Source organism: Oryctolagus cuniculus, chromosome 11, assembly GCF_964237555.1.
Source record: "Oryctolagus cuniculus chromosome 11, mOryCun1.1, whole genome shotgun sequence".
Lineage (NCBI taxonomy): Eukaryota > Metazoa > Chordata > Mammalia > Lagomorpha > Leporidae > Oryctolagus > Oryctolagus cuniculus.
Window position 1 is genome coordinate 28,010,864 of NC_091442.1, and position 19,474 is coordinate 28,030,337.

The window sequence follows — 19,474 nt, forward strand, 5'->3', positions numbered from 1 at the left end:
GGACAGCAGGCTGGGAATCCTGCTGGTGGCTGGACCTGTGTCTCCTCTGCCCAGGTGAACAGCAACAACGACCGGGGCGTGGTGCAAGGCCAGTGGCAGGGCAAATACGGCGGCGGCACCAGCCCCTTGCACTGGAGCGGCAGTGTGGCCATTCTGCAGAAGTGGTTCAAGGGCAGATTCAAGCCCGTCAAATACGGCCAGTGCTGGGTCTTCGCTGGAGTCATGTGCACAGGTACCTTGGGAGAGAAAGGCCCCCTCCTGGAGCCTGATCCCTCATTTGCATGTTTTACATATATTTGAATACACTGCAGTCTGCCTTCATTGATGATAGGGAAGTAGAAGTCTGGTGAATGGGTGGGTATTTAGCCCAGCAGTTACAATGCCCGCACCTAACCTGAGAGCACCTGAGTTAGACGCCCCAGCTCCTGATTCCAGTCTCCTGCTAACGCACATCCCCCGGGGGTGGGGGTGGGGCCTGCTGATGCCTTCAGTAGTTGAGTTCCTGCCACCTACACAGGAGACCTGGATGGAATTTCCAGTTCTGGCTGTTGTGGGCACTGGGGGGTGAATCAGAGAACAGGAGCTTTCTCCCTCTCTCCTTCTTTCGCTCTCTCTCTCCCTCTCTCCCTCTCTCGCTCTCTCTCCCCCTCCCTCTCAAGGACATAACCATTAGGAGTCTGGTTACTGAAGAAAGAAACCAGGCAGTTTGTTTACTTAACCTCTGATCTCTGATTTTGCAGGCTCTGTGCCACCTCCCTCCGCCTCTCATTCACTGAGTGCCTTGGGCAAACCCTGGGCTCAGCAGGCTCTATTACGTGGCTCCCGAGGTCCTGCTGGGCTCAGAGCCTGAACACATGGTGGTGGCAGGAGCACCCCAGAGCTCCCGGGAGGTGGTGGTGTTCCTGAGAGAGCAGAGACAGGAGTCTCTGCCCTGCCACCTGCCAAAGTAGAGAAGGGAGAAGCTGGGCCAGAGAGGAGACAGGGCAGCCTGCGGTGGGACAGCAGCCCTCTTCCTTGGGGTCTGGGCCCCTGCCTGTCCCTGGAGCCTCCTCGGCCTCTGCTCTGCAGTCCTCAGGTGCCTGGGGATCGCGACACGCATCGTGTCCAACTTCAACTCAGCCCATGACACGGACAGGAACCTGAGCGTGGACAAGTACGTGGACTCCTTCGGGCGGACCCTGGAGGACCTGACAGAAGACAGCATGTGGTGAGTCCTGGGCCGCTGGGTCACAAGGGTGGGGTCAGAGGCAGTCCCTAGCCTAGCCCACTGGGGTCCCCCAAACCCAGCAGGTGCAGCAAGCCCTCCTCTGTAACACAGCCAGCGAGTGGCAGATCCAGAGCCCAGCTCCCCAGTCTGAGCCAGTGCTGGAAGTGGGGAGAGGTGCCCTGAGGGTGAGTCGGGTCTCGAAGGGATGCTCGTATTTGACCGCTCTGAAACCCCAGTTCTGTGTGTGGAAACTGGAGCCCTCCCCGGATCAGAGAGGTGCCTTGTCCAAGGCCACCCAGCTAGGTGAAAGCGCCATTACTTCTAAGAACCCCTTATGGGTGGACCTTCCAATGGCTTCCAGATGTTTGCTGTCACAAGCAAGGCTCCGTGAGTAACCTTGACCGGGTGTCTGTTCCCCCGTGTGCAGTTAGGCACGCTGAGCCCGCTTGCTCAGGGTCAGGGGAGACGGTGATGAGAGCATAGCGCAGAAACCCAGCCAGCCCCGGGAGTGTGCCCGGGGCCCCGTCCCAGTCTGGTCTCAGCGCTGCACCCTCTCTCTGCCCCTCACTTCTCCTCTCTCTGGTTCTCCTCATTCTCTCTCCTTTCAGAAGCACCTAAAAATCACACTCTCTCCTTTCCTCGTGGAGGAATGACACGGCATGCATTTCTTCTTGATGTGGGGGCGGGGCCTCTACTCCTAAAGGTTTACCAAGATATTTCCCCAAGCAAAGGCAGTTACCCCTGTAAGAGGGGTTGTGGGGTCAGCTGTAATGTGAAACTGGTCAAACCAGGAATCGGGCTTGTCTCCACCCCTTCCTTCCTGTGCGACCCCTGTGCAAGTGACATAGAAGCCAGGACTCCTTCCCACGGCCTGCAGAGCCCCAGACGCTACCACCAACCCACGCTTGTCTCACCCCAGAGATGCCATCTGTTCCTTGAACACGCTAAACCTTTTCTTGTTTCAGGACATTTGCGTATGCTGTTCCTTCTGCCAGGAACACTGTTCCCTTCACTCTTCCTTTGACGTAGGTTGCACCTTAAACTAGGGTGGGTCTCCAGTGGTTCTTCCCTAGCTCAAGCTCCCTTTTTATTCCTAGCATCTGTTGTCTCTCACTTGCTAACTTCAGTTTTCCCGTCTCCCCTTCCGTCTGCCTTGCTGTGATGTAAGCTGCAAGGGCAAGGATCTGCCTCATTGACAGCTGTGTGTCTGGGACCTAAACCAGCAAGTGTTGATCTGTATGCACACATGTTTATACACACACATACAAGGGTGCCTCAAGGAGTGTATGGAAAAACAGAATTAAAAGATGTTTATTTCAATGCCAAAAAAATTTAAATCCATGCATAAGGGTCTTCAAAAAGTTTATGAAAAGTAGACATTATGAAAAACTATGCATGCATTTCAAAAATGTTTAGCGCCAAAATAAATTGGTCCTTTAATTCCATTTTTCCACAAATGTTTTGAAGAGTGTTTACATACACAAACACATGAGTGACATGTGTCCATCAGTGTGATTGAATGACAGATTCACAAGATGCAGCCACATCACGCGTGTAGGGCAGGGGATCCTCCCCTGGCTCCCGGAAGGGCTCCCTCCCGTGGGCCTCTGTGCTCACGCGAGGCTGCCTTACCCGCTCTGTTCTGTGTGCAGGAATTTCCATGTCTGGAACGAGAGCTGGTTTGCCCGGCCGGACCTGGGCCCCGCTTACAATGGCTGGCAGGTTCTAGATGCCACCCCCCAGGAGGAGAGTGAAGGTAGAGTTCAAGGGGGCGGGGTCCCAGACCCTCGCTTTTCTAATGCTTACAGCCCGCCCTCCCACCCAGGCGTGTTCCAGTGTGGCCCGGCCTCAGTCACTGCCATCCGGGAAGGCGATGTGCACCTGGCCCATGACGGCCCCTTTGTGTTTGCGGAGGTCAACGCCGACTATGTCATCTGGCTGTGGCATGAGGACGAGAGCCGGGAGCGCGTGTACTCGGATACGAAGAAGATCGGGCGATGCATCAGCACCAAGGCAGTGGGCAGCGACTCCCGTGTGGATATCACAGGCCTCTACAAGTACCCAGAAGGTAAGGGCCATGGGGAGGCCTTCAGTAGCTTCCCCAGGGTGGCTGGTCTGCTGCAGGGCACGGACTGCAGGCAGCCTGGGGCCAGGCCTGTGTTATGATGGTGACAGCAGCTTCCATTCAGTGTTGTCTCGGTGCTCGGGGCCAAGTGCCTTTATTTAGAGTCAGTTAATGACTTCCTCTGTTGGCTGAGCACATATAATAATAGTGGTTACATTTCCTTCAGCACCTGCCATGTGCCAGGCACCGCACTGGGCATATTCACATAGGATAATAATAATGTGATTATACTGGTGACACAAGTGACAACAGGAGTGGTTATTCATCACCAAACACTGAGGGTTCATGGCATGAGGCCCCATTCAGAATGATAACACCGACCGTTCCTGTGGTATCATCTGCCATCTGTGCCACGGTCACTAATTTATGGTCACTGGTTTATTGAAGAGCCTGTGCTTGTCAAGGCACAAAAAGGGGGCAGTTGTATTTTTTTCTCATCGCCTCCTCATCTGCACTTTTTTTTTTTTTTTAAGAAAAAAAAGGCTCCATTCCCCACTGAGGAACAGGTCCCTGAGCAATGTCGTGATCTGATCCATATATTTTTTGCCATTTCTGCTTGTTAAACTAATGTCACTGAGCAATAAGGACTTCAAGTTCAAGTGTAAATTAGACCTTGTCTCCACTCCTCTCCTAAGTGCAAACTAGAAGAGTGACCCTGGAAGGTGGCTGTGGAGGAGAGGGACACCCTGGAGAGCCCCCTCGCTTTCCTCCTCTCTGGCCCAAAGATTTGCAGCCCCTGACACACATTGGAATCACGGCACAGCTCTTTTCATTCTTTATCTGAAGCAATTACTGATCTATTTGGGATTTTGTGAGTTAGCAGCTTTGGCTGTGCTCTGCTGGGATGGTTCATCTGCGCCACATGATGCCAGCTAGGATTTCCCATGGCGGGCCCCTCACGGGACTGTTGCGATGGCTGGGCCTCTCTCTCCACTTGGCCTCCCATGCCCCTGGCTTGTCCACATGGTGGCAGCCTCCCCGAAGCTGAGAATGAAAGCTGCAAGGTCTCTAGAGGACCAGCTCAGAATTTGTCACTTCTGCCACATCCTGTTAGCCTGAGCAATTCACAAAGCCAACCCAGACTCAGGAGGTAGGAAGTAGACTCCACCTCTTCATAGTAGCCGTTTTCAGTCTATCACACAGCTCAGACTGCCTAATTGGATCACAGTCATGAGTATTTAATGGCATCAAGACTTTCAGTCTCCTCCAGTGATCCTAGTGTGCAGCCCATGTTGCAAACACCGGCCTAAACCATTGGTGTGTTAGGCCAAGGAGGAGGAACAGGAGGGGAGAAGAGAGTGGATGCCTTTGACCTTATCAGGTAAGGATGTGGTGATGGTGGGTAGGCAGGTGCCACTGCCCTAGTTTACCATCTGTGCTCAGTGAGGACAGATGGTGGCCCCATCACAACCTGTTACCATCAGGAGTCATCCCTGGGCCGTCTCCAGGCCCTGCTGATTTCCTGGGATATTTGGCCCCTTTAGGAGGATCCCTTTCCACCCAGTGGGCAGTCGCACAGCTTCCTTCTCATGCATGGTGATTTGGGTTCTCAAGTTTTTCAGGGATTTTACAAGGTTGTGGCCCATTCACACATTCACCCATATCCTGTGCCCATTCTAAGCCTAGGAACTGAGACCTGGCACTTGGGGATGGGGAGAAAGGTCCCTGTTGTCACCACCATGTCATCACCCTTCAGGTCTCTTCTCCCTTGCTCAGGAAACACGTGGCTCAGTAAGTGAGACAGGATAAACAGACCTCCCCCAGGGAACGAAATACCAACCGCTGGGGCAGGCATTCAGCACAGAGGTTAAGACGCCACTTGGGAAGCCCCCAACCCATATCAGACGGCCCAGATTCCACTCCTGGCTCTACTTCCTGCTTCCTGCTAATGGACACCCTGGGAGGCAGCAGATGATGGCTAAAAGTATTTGGGTCCATGCCACCCGCATGGGAAATCCAGATTGAGTTCTGAGCTTCTGGCTTAAGTCTGGGCCAGTCCTAGCTTTTGTGAATATTTGGGGAATGAACTTAGCAAATGAAAAATCTCTCTCTCTCTTATCTCTCTGCATTTCAAACAAAAAAATAAAAAAATAACCAAATACCAACTGCCCCTCCTGTCGGCATCCCGGGTCATTATCAGCCAGCCCCCAGACTTCTGCGCTGATTCTTTTAAACACCCTAGAGCCCCCACATGCCCATACCCACACCCCCTCAGTCTTTTTTTTTTTTTTTTTTTTTTTTTTTTTTTTTTTTTGACAGGCAGAGTGGACAGTGAGAGAGAGAGATAGAGAGAAAGGTCTTCCTTTGCCGTTGGTTCACCCTCCAATGGCCGCCACGGCCGGTGCACTGCGGCCCGCGCACCGCGCTGATCCGATGGCAGGAGCCAGGTACTTCTGGTCTCCCATGCGGGTGCAGGGCCCAAGCACTTTAGGCCATCCTCCACTGCACTGCCTGGTCACAGCAGAGAGCTGGCCTGGAAGAGGGGCAACTGGGACAGAATCCCGTGCCCCGACCGGGACTAGAACACGGTGTGCCGGCGCCGCAAGGTGGAGGATTAGCCTAGTGAGCCGCAGCGCCGGCCTGCCCCTGTGTCTTGACTATGAAAGACCTCCTCCCCTTCAGTCCTCTTCTCATTCTCTTGGGGGGTGGGCACCTCTCTGAACCACCTACAGGTTAAGGGCTGGGAGCCTCAGGAATTCAGAGCAAGGGGTCTTTGGTCCTAAGATGTAGCGGTGGCCTGGGCTCAGGGGAAATCCACATCTCCTTGACAATGACGACCCTAAGGAGGCTCTGACCCAGGTGTTACAGAAGCCAGAAACCTGCATTTTTATGTGAAATTTCCTGATCTGATTCACGTGTGTGTGAGTGGTGGGGGAACTGGGCGCAAGGCCCACGGCCGAGGTCGGAGGCGGTGACACAGCGGTGGCCTTCCCGGAGAGGGGGGTGGAGGTGGACGAGGGCTGAGGGGACACTGTGTGACGCACTGCAGGGTCGCGGAAGGAGCGGCAGGTGTACGGCAAGGCTGTGCGCAAGCTGTTCGGGGCCGAATCCCGTGGGAAGCGCGCGCGGGCCCGCAGGAGCGCTGGGCGAGCTCTGTGGCGAGACGCCCTCCTGGAGCCGGCCCCCTCGCCCAGCATCACCGGCAAGTTCAAGGCGCTGGAGCCGCCCGTGCTGGGCCACGACCTGAAGCTGGCGCTGTGCCTGACCAACCTCACCGCGCGGGCGCAGCGCGTTCAAGTCAATGTGAGCGCTGCCACCATCCTCTACACCCGAAAGCCGGTGGCGGAGATCCTGCAGGAGTCGCATGTGGTGAGGCTGGGCCCCCAAGAAGGTAAGCAGCCGCTGGCCTCCGACCCCCAGCTCCGGCAGGGTTGGGGGGCGGCAGGTGGGACTTCCAGGGTCAGCTTCATTCTCAGGAAGGAAGGAGACGCCTGAACCTTGTGCTCCGTGCCTTGTTTCGTGTCCCCACTTGACAGAAGATAAAACTGAGCGTCACAGTACTGGTGGTAATAGTAACAATGGGGGGAACATGCGGGCACAGCACCCAGTGCATGTTTGCCTCTGGCTGCCCCACTGCCCATCAGCTTCCTGCCTATGCACTCTGGGCCAGCCCAGAGGATGGTCAAGTGCTTAGGTCCCTGCCACCCACGTGAGCAACAGGGATGGAGTTCCTGGCTGCTGGCTTTTGTGGGCATTTGGTGAGTGAATCAGTGGGCAGAAGATTGCTCTCTGATGAAAATAAGTAAATAAACATAAGAGCCTCATCTGCTGGCAGTTTACACTCTATCCCAATTAGTATAAATATTTACAAGCATTTTTTTAAGATTTATTTTATTTATTTGAAAGACAAAGTTACAGAGAGAGGTCTTCCATCCACTGGTTCATTCCCCAGCTGGCCGCAACAGCCAGAGCTGTGCTGATCCGAAGCAAGGAGCCAGGAGCTTCTTCGGGTCTCCCACATGGGTGCAGGGGCCCAAGGACTTGGGCCATCTTCCACTGCTTTCCCAGGCCATAGCAGAGAGCTGGATTGGAAGAGGAAAAGCCAGGACTAGAACCGGCGCCCATTTGGGATGCTGATGCCACAGGCCAAGGCTGTAACCCACTGTGCCACAGCACTGGCCCCTTAACAAGCATTTTGTAATATATGCCTGTGTTTCCTTGCTAAAATCCAAAAGAATGCTGAAGCCTCCTGGGACTGAGGAAACCCTGTGTGCATGAGCCAGGCCCTGCCCCCAGAGTTCTGACACAAGGACCCTGGCCACCCATGGGCCATAACAGTGCTGGCTCTGACCCTTGGGGGAGGTAACACATGAAGAAAAACAAAGTCTCAAGTCCAGAGTCACACAGTTCTCACCTTGGCAGGATGCAGCCCCAGTCAGCGTTGCCCTAGAGGTGCACCCCTGACCCAGGCCAGGGAAGGAACAGAGCAGCCCAGAGTATTGGACCCAGCACCTACTTGCTCAGCCGCTGTCCTTGTGGGTAGCCCACGCCACTATGCCTGACTTGCCCAGCCGATGGCCCATTTGCCTACAGTTCACCCTTGGGGTCTCACAGCCAAAGAGAATGGTCTCAAGTCTTTCAATGTTTGCATAATTTTTATAAAGACTTATTTATTTATTTGAGAGGCAGAGACAGAGATCCTCCATCCGCTGGTTCACCTCTCAAATGGCTACAGTGGCCAGAGCTGGGCTGATCTGAAGCTGGGAGCCATGTGAGTTCAGGGGCCCAAACACTTGGGCCATCTTCCATTGCTTTCCCAGGCCATAGCAGAGAGCTGGAGTAGAAGAGGAGCAGCCGGGACTCAACCCGGTGCGCATATGAAATGCCAGGTGCTACAAGCAGAGGTTTAACCTACTATGCCATTGTGCCAGTCCCTATTTGAATAATTTTAACTAACCTTATTCCATTTGCTTTTTTTTTTCTTTCAAGATTTATTTCATTTATTTGAAAGGCAGAGTTACAGAGAGGAAGAGAGATAGAAAGGAAGAGAGTAAGAGAGAGAGAATATCTTCCATCCACTGGTTCACTCCTCAAATAAACAGCTGGGGCTAAACCAACCTGAAAGCTGAGGAAGACGGCGCAATTCCTTGGGCCCCTGCACCCGTGGAGGAGACCCGGAAGAAGCTCCTGCCTCCTGGCTTTGGATCAGCCCAGCTCCGGCCATTGCAGCCATCTGGGGAGTGAACCAGCAGATGGAAGAACTCTTTCTCTCTCTCTGCCTCTGCCTCTCCGTAACTCTGCCTTTCAAGTAAACAAATAAATCTTATTGAAAAAAAAAAAAAAGAAAAGAAAAGAAAAAGCAAATGGAGAAGCCAGCATTGTGGCGTAGTAGGTAAAGCCACTGCCTATGACATTAGCATCCCATGTGGGGTCCTGTTCAAGTCCTGGCTGCTCCACTTCCAATCCAGCTTCCTGCTGATGCACCTGGGAAAGCAGCAGCAGGTGGCCCCAGTGCTTGGGCCCCTGCACCCACATGGGAGACCAGGAAGAAGCTCCTGGCTCCTGGCTCTGGATCCACACAGCTCCAGCCATTGCAGCCAATTGGGGAGTGAGCCAGCAGAGGGAAGACCTCTCTCTCTCTCTCTCTCTCTCTCTCTCTCTGCCTCTCCTTCTCTATGTAACTCTGACTTTCAAATAAATTAATAAATATTTTTTAAATAAAAATTATTTCAAGGAACTTTTTCATGATCCTTGAACACAGCACTAAAGATAAGATTTACCCAGTAGAGCCCATTGGATTATTCCTGCTTCCTTTTCCTGGCTTGTTTGTCTTTCTCTACCTCATTTCTGTCTCTCTTCCCTCTCTCCTCTGTCTCTCTTCGTCTCTCTCAGCCCTTCCCTCCTTCCCTCCCTCCCTCCTCCCTCCCTCTCTCTCTCTCTCTCTTATCTCTGTCTCTCTCTCTGCCTCTGTGTCTCTTCATCTCTCTTCCCCCTCCCCCGTCTCTGTCCCGTAACTTCTAAACTCAAGGATTCAGTTAAACAAAGAAGTCCTCGTTCTGTGCCAGTTCCTGTTGAGTGAGGCTTGCGGGCTTGACAGGGCGTGAAAGCATGGGAAGGAGGTGTCATACAGTTTTTAGCTTTTTTCTCATTTATTTTTCACAAAATCTAAATCACAAATAACACTTCATAATGAAATATTAATTAACATACTCTTTCCCCTGGCTTTTAGCAATTAAAAGTAATACATATTCATTAAAGATTTCAAGAGCAAACGAGAAAACTCACCTACGGTTCTACCACCCACCTACAAACTGTGAATGTTTCCCTTCCAAAGTTTTAATGCGTATTTGCTTTTTGAACAGTGCAGTTCTGATTAAATATTGCAACTACTCCCTAGTGGCCTGCTCTTTTCATATTACACTGTAATTTAAATATTGTAAGCTCTTTATAAACATCACTTTAATAGATGTATAATCTTCAAATAAATAAATGGCTGTTTATCTTTTCTTCTTTGGGGTGGTTATCAGCTTATTGCTATTAAAAATAACACTGAAGTAAACATCTTGGTGCCAAAGACCCTCCATTTTTTTCTTCTGGCTCTTGCATTATCTTGTTAGGTTAGACTCACAAGAAGGAATTCTAGAGCCAAATGGTACGACTACTACAACATGTACTGTATTTTAACCTTTCTTCTTTTTTAAATTGGTTTCTTTTTTTAGCAGTTTTAGAACAATGGAGGGGAAAGTACAGGGTTCCCTGCACCCCTCATCACACCGCTCTTTCCTGTTACAAACACTGAGTGGGACATGTGTTACCACTGCTGAGTCGACACTGCCACACTAGTAGCACCAGTCTTTGGCTTACGTGAGTGCTCACTCTGTGTGGCGTGTTCTGTTGCGGCTTGGCATAATAGCCACATGTGGAGAATCATCCAGAACACTTTCATTGCCTGGAATATTCCCTGTGCTCCACCTCCCCACCCCTTTTTCCTGGACACCCCACGCCTAGGACCTCTGGTTCTTTTGCTGTCCCCCTAGTTCCGCCTCGCCTGGACAGTCTTACAATTGGAAACAATGTGCATTTAAGGTTCCTCCATGGTTTTTTGTGTCTTGATAGCTCATTTTTTATCACTGACGAGCATTCCACTATGTGGGTGGACACAGTCTGTCTACTCATCCACCTGCTGAAAGACTCCTGGGTTGCGTCCAACTTTCGGCAGTTATGAATAGAGCTGTTGCAAACGTGCGTGTGTGGGTTTTTGTGTGGACATAGTTTTCAGTTCTCTCGGATAAATACCAAGGTCAGATGCTGGGTCACAGCGTGAGAGCAGGTTTAGTTACACGGAACTTTCTTCCAAGTGGCTGTACCGTTTTGCATCCCCACCGGCAGTGAATGGGAGCGCCTCAGGTTCCAGGTCCAGTCCAGCAGGTGCCCTTGTGTGTTGTGCATTATTGCCGTTTCAGTACATGTGTGAGCGTAGCCCATTGCTTTTTTAATATGCAATTTCCTAATGATGTATGACGTTGCTCATCTTCCCATATGCTTATCTGACGTTGGAATATCTTCTTTGGCGAGGCGGCCAGATCTTTTGCCCGTTTTTAAAATTGGGTTGTTTGTTTTCTTATTGCTGAGTTTAAAGAGGTCTTCGCGTGTTTGGGATAACAGTCTTTGATTAGATACATCTTTCGCAAGTGTCCTCTCCCAGGCTGTGGCTTGTCTTCTCATTCTCTTCCCAGTGGTTTCTCTTTTTTTGTAGAACAGAGTTTTGAATTTGAATAAATTCCAACTTAATTACTTTTCTTTCATAGATTGTGCCTTTGATGTTGTATTTAGAAAATCATTACCAGGCCAGCACCACGGCTCACTTGGCTAATCCTCCGCCTGCAGCGCTGGCACCCCAGGTTCTAGTCCCGGTCGGGGTGCCGGATTCTGTCCCGGTTGCCCCTCTTCCAGGCCAGCTCTCTGCTGTGGCCTGGGAAGGCAGTGGAGGATGGCCCAAGTGCTTGGGCCCTGCACCGCATGGGAGACCAGGAGGAAGCACCTGGCTCCTGCCTTCGGATCAGCGCAGTGCACCAGCCGTAGCGGCCATTTGGGGGATGAGCCAACGGAAGGAGGACCTTTGTCTCTGTCTCTCTCTCACTGTCTAACTCTGCCTGTCGAAAGAAAGAAAGAAAGAAAGAAAGAAAGAAAGAAAGAAAGAAAGAAAGAAAGAAAGAAAGAAAGAAAGAAAGAAAGAAAGAAAGGAAGGAAGGAAGGAAGGAAGAAAGGAAGAAAGAAAGAAAAGGCTGCCTTGTCCTCATTGTGTTGCCTTCACTCTCAACAAGGATGTCTGACCAGTGGTTCAGATACCGGGGAGGCCTGGCTTCCGTTCCCGGCACCAGCTGCAGACACCAGCTTCCGCTAATGCAGTGGCTGTTTAATAATTGGGCTCCTGCCACACATGTGAGAAACATGGATCGCATTCCTGGCTCCTGGTTCTGACCCTGGCCCATCCCTGGCATCTAGGGAGAGAACCAGTGAATGGGAGTGCGCCGTCTCTCTTCTGTCTCAAATAAATTTAAAGTTTCTCACAAACAGATCGGTTGACTGTGTTGGTCTATTTCGGAACTCTTTTGTGTTCCACTGATCTATTTGCTTATTTCTCTTTAGTTTTCTTGTATTTTCCTTGTCTGGTTTTGGTAGCAGGGTAATGTCAGCCTCACAGATTGAGTTAGGAAGGATTCTTCCACTTCCATCTTTTGGAAGAGATTGTAGAAGAATTGGTATAATTTTGTAAAATGCTTGGTAGAATTCACCGGTGAACCCATCTGGTACCTGGGGCTTCCTGTTTGGGAAAGTTATTGATCACTCATTCCATGCCTTTAATAGACAAAGGCCTGTTCAGTCTTTTCCCGTTTTGGCAGATTGTGCCTTTCAAGGAATCGATCCATTTCATGTAGGTTTGCACATTTGTGGGACAGGGTTGTCCATCATAGGCCTTTCCTGTCTCTTTAATGTTCGTGGACTCTGCAGTGGATGTCCCGTTTGCATTTTTGATGTGAGTAATTTATGTCTTATCCTTTTTTTCCCCTTAACCTTGTTAGAAGCCTATTGATTTTTCTCAAGGAACCAGCTTTTGGTTTTATTAATTTTTGCTGTTGATTTTCGATTTCAGTGACCTCTGCTCTAATTTTGTTATTCCTTTGCTGTGCCTATATCTAACTTGCTCTCCTTTTCCTAGTGTCCTGAAATAGAAGTTTAGATTATTGATTTTCAATCTTCTTTTCTACTCTAGGCATTGAATGCTCTGAATTTCCCTCTAAGCACTTACACTACATAGTGTACATTTTGATAAATTTTATTTTCATTTCTATCTAAATGTTTTTCAATTTCTCTCAAGGTTTCTTCTGCAGCACACATATTCAAAGAGTGTGTTGTTTTAACCTCCAAGTATTTGGGACTTTCTAGCTGTCGCTCCCCGTCTTCGTGGAGGAACGACACAGGACCCTGCGTTGTTCTTCTGTCTGCTCGGCCCTCCCCGGGTTTGCTGCTGGTTCTTCCCGGGTTGGCTACCGACCCTTCCAACTCCGTGGAAGGGCGGTTCCCCCTGCCACATTCCCCACTTCCGCGGGGGAGCGGCACACCGCCGGCCGGCTCTCTAGGGGGCTGCACAGGTATTCCCTCAGATGTTCCCCTTAGATGTTCCTGGTGCATGTTGTCTCTCTCCTCCTTTATAGTCCTCTTCCACCAATCCCAACTCTGCTACCCACACGCCGAGTACGCTGCTCTCCTCCAATCAGGAGCAGGTCCCACAGTTTATTGGTTGAACTGGAGGCAGCTGTGTAGAAGCTGTTTCCCTTCTCAGCGCCATATTGTGGGAAAGCAGATGCATAGAATAAGTCTTAATTCCAGTAACTTAGTCTAGTCCGAGTTGCTCCCAGTTGCTCCCCACACTAGCCATTTTTCTGTTATTTCTAGTTGAATCCCATTCTCATCTAGGGGCATATGCTGTATAAGTTCTGGTTTTTCAAGGTGGTTAGTTTGTGATTTGCAGCTCAGAGTGTGGCGGATCTTGGTGAATCTTCCACGTGAACTTGAGAAGACTGTACACTGTTGCTGGTGAAGTATTCTATAGATGTCAGTCACATCCTGTGGATCGATGGCACTCTTAGGAAGCACTGACCTAGGGAAGGGGTCAGCTTCATTCATACAGCGAGTGGAGCCCACCGCCAAAAGAAATTCAAAAAGCCGTGGACTGCATGTTATAAAGGGCTGCCTTCCTCCTCCTCCTCCTCCAACTCCTCCTCCTCCTAAACTCCTGCCCCAAGCTTTGCCCAAGCAACTCATTGGTGGCAGGTGTGGTCTTCACACTGGAGCCTAAGGTTTGCACTGGTCCAACTTCCCAGGTGATGCTGATCCCGCCGGTCCCAGGACCACACCTGCAAGGCATCAGTGATGTACTGTACAGAAAGCATTTGCTGTCATTCCTACCACCCAACGAACATTTCATTTTTGGTGGTGATTGGCAGCATTTATAATGTTATTATGAGGGGTGTAGTGATAATTTCAGCTCAAGGGAGTGTTGATGATTAACTGAAATAATCCATGACAATGCCTAGTACACTTTAATCCCTTAGTTAATTATGAATGTTAGCCTTTGTAGTTATGAATTTTGCTGTTGTTGTAGCAAAGTTCCTTTCAATAATGACCTTCTGGGCTAAGGGAGCCCATAACGCAAGGTGATACTGTAACACGCAGCTCCACCTCCTGGCCTCTACAGGCATCTACCCACGGGCAGAGCGCTGTGGGGACTGACAGCATGGGCAAGCTCAAGCCCTTTAAAGACCTTTTCTACAAGTTGAAGACTTGAAGGGGAGAAAATGCAAATCAAGGAAGCAGCAGCAGTACAGCAGGGGATGGTCAGGCCTGGGGCAAACCAGAAGGGACACGTCGCACCTGAGAGCAGGTTTCTGTACTGTGCAAAACAAAGCCCAAATATGAATGAGAGTCAGAATGGCTCGTGCTGACTCACATGCACACGAAGAGAATACACAGGCAGGGGCGTGTGCAGTGGTGGGAAGGAGCCAGACGTGACCAGGACCCCAGGAGCTCAGAGAGAGGGGGGAATCACAAAAGGCTGCCCGCCACTGGTGCAGCTGATGAGGGCGGGGCCTTCACGGAGCTGGGTGTGGTTTGGAGAAGTTGCAAGGAAGTTGGTGGTGCTGGATTGGAAGCTTGGACAGGCCTTTGGTCTCCCTCTTCTCTATACCTGCACACAGTAGGTGCTCAATAAACAGTGAGTGACTTCCTGGTGGGTTCAGTGCTTGATGGGCTGGTTGCTTGATGGTTGGCGTCCCTCTTAAAATGATCAGAAAAAAGTTAGCCACATCTCCGGGAGCTCTGGGAAAGACATGCTGGTGTCGGGGCAGTGTACTGGCCTGAACGGCATCCCCTCCTCACCTTGGCCCCGTGACTGTGGGCCGGAAATTGCCCTCTGTGGGCCATGCCTTCTTCACCTGTGAGGACCAGAGAGGATACAGCTGTCGGGTGGGCGTCCCCTTCTCCTTCCAGCTCCCATCAGGAACTCCAGCCCCCAACTCCCTCCTCTGCCTCCCCTGCAGAGAAGAAGATCCCGATTGTGATCGCTTACTCCCAGTACAAAGAGGACCTGACAGAGGACAAGAAGATCCTGCTGGCTGCCATGTGCCTTGTTGCCAAGGGAGAGAAGTTGCTGGTGGAGAAGGATATTACTCTAGAGGACTTCATCACCATCAAGGTGGCTCCAGTCCACTCGAGCACCTGGTTCTCCGTGGGCCCCTCTGGACTTGGGGAGGGTGTCAGCGGTGGGGGGTCTGTGCTGTCAGCGCCAGCTTCCACTGGCAAGGGCGAGGAGGAGGGGCATGGGCACGGGGTGGGGGTGAGGATGACCTTCCCATCCCCTGACCCGGCCAGGACCAGGGGTTTCCTGGAGGGGTGGGGAGGAGGAGCGGCTCACGGGTGTGGCCTCTCCAGGTGCGGGGCCCAGCGGTGGTGGGCGTGGCAGTTGTGGTGGAAGTGACGGTGGTGAACCCCCTGTGGGAGAGAGTGGAGGACTGCGTGCTGATGGTGGAGGGCAGCGGCCTTCTTCGAGGACAGCTCAGCATCGAGTAAGTGACGGCCAAGGGGGCTGGGCAGGAGAGGGGCTGCCAGGAGGGGAGGGGGGTGCAGGAGGGATGCTGGACCCCGGAAGCAAGCCCACTGTCCATGCCCATCAGCGTGCCCACTGTCCATGCCCATCAGCGTGCCCACTGTCCACGCCCATCAGCGTGCCACTGTCTATGCCCATCAGCGTGCCACTGTCCATGCCCATCAGCGTGCCCACTGTCCATGCCCATCAGCGTGCCCACTGTCCATGCCCATCACTTAGTCAGGAATGTATCCACCCAGTCACCTCGCCAGTCACTTATCCACTCCCTTATTCACCCACCTCGCTCCCTTGCTCTGTCTTTCACTCATTCCTTCTTCCATTCCTTTATTCACGACTTCAGTCACTTCTTCCCTCATCTACTCAACTCAGTTTTCATTGGTTTAGTTATCCACCCTTTTGTTTGCTCATCCTCTCATTCACTATTCATTCATTTGTGCACTTACTTGCTCCCTCACCCATGGGCTTCGGGCTTCTTTGTTTACTTATTCATTGTCAGTCATGCACTCATGACTTGTCCTTTATCCGCCTGACCTGTGCTCTAAGCTGCCTGGTAACACCAAGTGTTGGGGAACACTAGGATGAACAGGTTGTGCTTTGAGAAGGGCCCTCGGAGAAAGAAGGCCATCACGAGAGGACGTGTGATACAGCCCCAAGCCCCCGAGGCAGCCCTGGGGTGGGGGTGGGGGTGGGGGTGGGGGTGGGGGAGTCCGAGTGGGGCTGATATTTGAGCTGAGCCTGAAATCTTCGATTGAGGAGCTTGTTAGGTCTCTAGAGGGTAGGAGGTCTTCCCAGACAGAAGCCGGGAAAGACAGTCAGGGAAGACCTCCTAGGAGAGAGGCTTCATCTGGGTGTTGGCTGCGACTGGGATGGGAAGGGTGTTGTCGACAGGAAGAACAGTGGAGACAGAAGCCCAGGGGGCAGTGTAAGGTGTGGTCGGGGCACGAGGAGGAGCCTGGAAGGATGTGAGTGACAGGAGAGGAGTAAGCTGGACCCGTGTTGCTGAGACTTGGAGGTGGAGCCACAGGGCGAAGTTGACTGGGAGGGCCCTGGAGAGCCACAGCCAGGCAGGCTGGACTCAGGTAGGAGCGAGGACCGACAGGCCGCCTCTCTCCACCTCTCTCCTCCAGCGTGCCCGCCCTGGAGCCCCAGGAGAAGGCCTCGGTCCGCTTCAGCATCACCCCTTCCAGGAGCGGCCCCAGGCAGCTGCAGGTGGATCTCGTCAGCGCCCACTTCGCGGACATCAAGGGCTTTGCGGTTATCCACGTGGCCGCAGCCAAGTGACGGCCACTGGGGATGGAGAGCCTCTTCCCTTCCTCTCTGCCTTCTGGTCCCTGCTCAGTGGAGGCCAGGAGGCCCAGGTTAGTCCTGCTCAGCCTCTGCCCGACCTCATGAACTCAGGCTAGTCCTTTTCCTCCCTGGGCCTCAGTTTCTCCTTCTGGAAAATGAGGTGTTGGACTCAGTAGCCCTTGAACTTTTGGACAACGGTGGGTGATGGAGGAACCCAGGACACTCCTACCACCTGTGCCTCACCACCACCCTCTCTGGGAGCTGGCAGACCCAACCGTCATAGTATCCCGGGCCCAGCCAGTCACCGCCACCTTGGCTGACCCTTGGACTCTCCTTGTTTCTCTCTCAACTCTCCAAATGCCCTGGCCACATCCAGGTCCAGGAATCCTGCCCAGGGCCTGCTAGAAAACCCGGATGTGGGAGAGCTGGGATTCAAACATCCCTCAACACTCTCATCACAGAGGAGGAGGGGCCTTGCCAAGGCCACAAGGTGACCTAGAGGCAGAGCGGGGGCCCATGGAGATGCCACTGCCAGTGAGTAAGTGTCACCCCAAAGTCAGGCTCCTGGGAAGCAGTCCATGGTGACCAATGGGAGACTTCCCTCAATGGAGACACAAGCTCGGGACCCGAGGGGCTGACGCTGGCTGGAAGCAACTGAAGAAGATAAAGGAGAGGCTGTGCCATTGGGTCTCATCCCGCTAAGATCTGCAGCCCCGAATCCGATCTGGCTGTGGCCACCCAGGAGCCACCAGCCCAGCGACACCCAGTATTTGCTTCTTTGGAGTACAGCACAACGCTGACTTGGAGCATCCGCAGCTGCTCGCTTACGCTATGCAAATCATTCACTTGGAGCCAGAACAGGACACAGAGCCCAGGACGAGGGCCAGGGTAGACATCACCAAGACCCTGAAGGTCATGGTGCTGGATGCAGCGTTCATCTCTGAGAGCCTTCTGGGCCAGCAGAGGAATTAAAACCAATCGTGTAAGCTAAGTGCTCTGAAAAACAACAGAACGGGCTCATCTGCAGCGAGACGCCTCCTGGATACAAATTCGAGTGCAATCAATTATGTAGTGGGTCTTTGCAAACACGGGGCAGGAAGCACGTGGACCCTGTGGCATGGTTGCTGCTGTGCACAGTGTGGACATGGGACTTGGGGAACCGTGAGTGGGTACCTGTAGTGCATCAGGGCTGCCCAGCTCAGCCCTCCCCTTCCAGACCGAGCCTGTTGATGCCAGTTCATGGGAGGGAGCAGCTGGCGACAGAGCTCGGGTTGTGCAGCAGGAAGAGGGGCAGGGGAAGGGAGAAGGGAGCGGATGGCAACAGGAAGTCACATGTCACTCCTGGAGAAAGGGCTGCCCCACCCAGCAGGGGGCGCCACGTGCCAGCCCGGGGTGCCAGCCCCAGGGGTGGCTGCAGACCCCTTGTTCTTCCAGCAAAGGCCAACTGCCCGTCTTCCTCCAGCCTGGCTCTTGCAGGTTTTGATGCCCAGGAAGCTGGCTTTGAGATGTTGAGGAAGGAGTGGCCAGGGGCAGAGGGAGGAACTGACCCGCGATGCAGACCCAGGCATCAGCCTCTGCTCAGCTCCAGAGCAGGAGGGTGTAGCAGGCCGTGTGCATGTCGGGGAGAAGGAAGCAGCTGAAGGCGATGAGGGCCACCCGCCAGGGAACTCTGCTTCCAGTACTCGCGTGCCCTGGCTGCCTCTCAGCCGAGTGAGGCAGCACTTCCACGGGGCCAACTGGCCCCACAGGTGACTCCAGCTCCACCCAAAACAGCCAGCGGGAGGGCCCTGGCAGGGAACTGAGAGCAGACAGCTCAGAGCCCCCCAGGGACAGTGTGAATGGGGATGTGGTTTTGGAAAATGGAAAAAAAAATATACACGTATAGGTCGGGATTGGCTGTCATGCAGAGGTCACCACCTTGACCATGCAGAGCAGCTAGTTCAAGGCCGAAGAAAGCCTTGCAGTTGGCTGGTCACGGGGACCAGGATGCCAGCAGCAGGTCCTGACCGAGTTCCATGCCTGTGCTTTCATTGAGTCCCCTTGGTCCCTGAAAGACCACCTGAACCTTGCAGGAGGAGGCTGACCCCGAGCTAGGTCAAGGGTCTGGGCATTCACACGCAGAGGGGCCCCCAAGCCTTTAGAATGGAGGTTGGTGACTTTCACTGTCAGGGGCAGTCAGGAAATATTCCTGGTTTTGCAGACCCTGAGGTCTCTGCTGCATCTGCTTAGCTGCGTGTCTGGAGCAAGAGAGCTGCCACAGACCAGGCACGCGCAAGTGAGCACAGATGTGCTGTAATAAAACTTTATTTACAAAAAACAGGCCAACTTGCCGTAGAACAGTGCATTGACTCAGACGCTCGTTGCAGGACTGAATGCCGACCCCAGACTGCTGGTCTAGGATCAAGGCCAAACCTGGGCCAAGGCCAAGCCTCAAGCAGGTCCCAGACTGACACTGGGAAGAGGTTCTTGCTTGTGACCCAGACAGAGCCCTCAGAGCTAGACTGGGTCACGGCCTTGGTGCTAGAATGAGCCCTACCCCCGGTCTCTTTCTGGCTCCTGGCTAGACTCTGCCCATAGACCAAGCTCTGACTCCACATGGAATCCTGACCCAGCCCCAGACTGATTCCTCACCCCAATCACAGACCAAGTCCTGACTCCAGACCAACCTCCTGATCCGGGTCACTGACCTCAACCCCACCCCAACAAGATTGGTTCTAGGCCTCTGGTTTGAGTTTGGGTTTCCCATGAG

The 19,474-nt window shown here is 52.7% G+C and overlaps 1 protein-coding gene across 2 annotated transcripts in view; it reads left to right on the forward strand.

Moving 5' to 3' along the window:
- Nucleotides 1-19,046, forward strand: part of TGM6 (transglutaminase 6) — a 34,206-nt gene extending 15,160 nt beyond the window's left edge. Inside the window, exons 6-13 of one of the 2 annotated variants that reach the window (XM_051845194.2) lie at nt 55-232; nt 1,069-1,207; nt 2,860-2,963; nt 3,033-3,275; nt 6,322-6,663; nt 14,873-15,027; nt 15,264-15,397; nt 16,566-19,046. In XM_051845194.2, the coding sequence (XP_051701154.2) occupies nt 55-232; nt 1,069-1,207; nt 2,860-2,963; nt 3,033-3,275; nt 6,322-6,663; nt 14,873-15,027; nt 15,264-15,397; nt 16,566-16,719 (1,449 nt within the window). In that variant the 3' untranslated portion in view covers nt 16,720-19,046. Of the gene's footprint in view, nt 1-54; nt 233-1,068; nt 1,208-2,859; nt 2,964-3,032; nt 3,276-6,321; nt 6,664-7,694; nt 14,760-14,872; nt 15,028-15,263; nt 15,398-16,565 lie in introns of those variants that run through there. The other variant, XM_051845196.2, reaches the window with a different exon arrangement.
- Nucleotides 19,047-19,474: the final 428 nt, after the last annotated feature.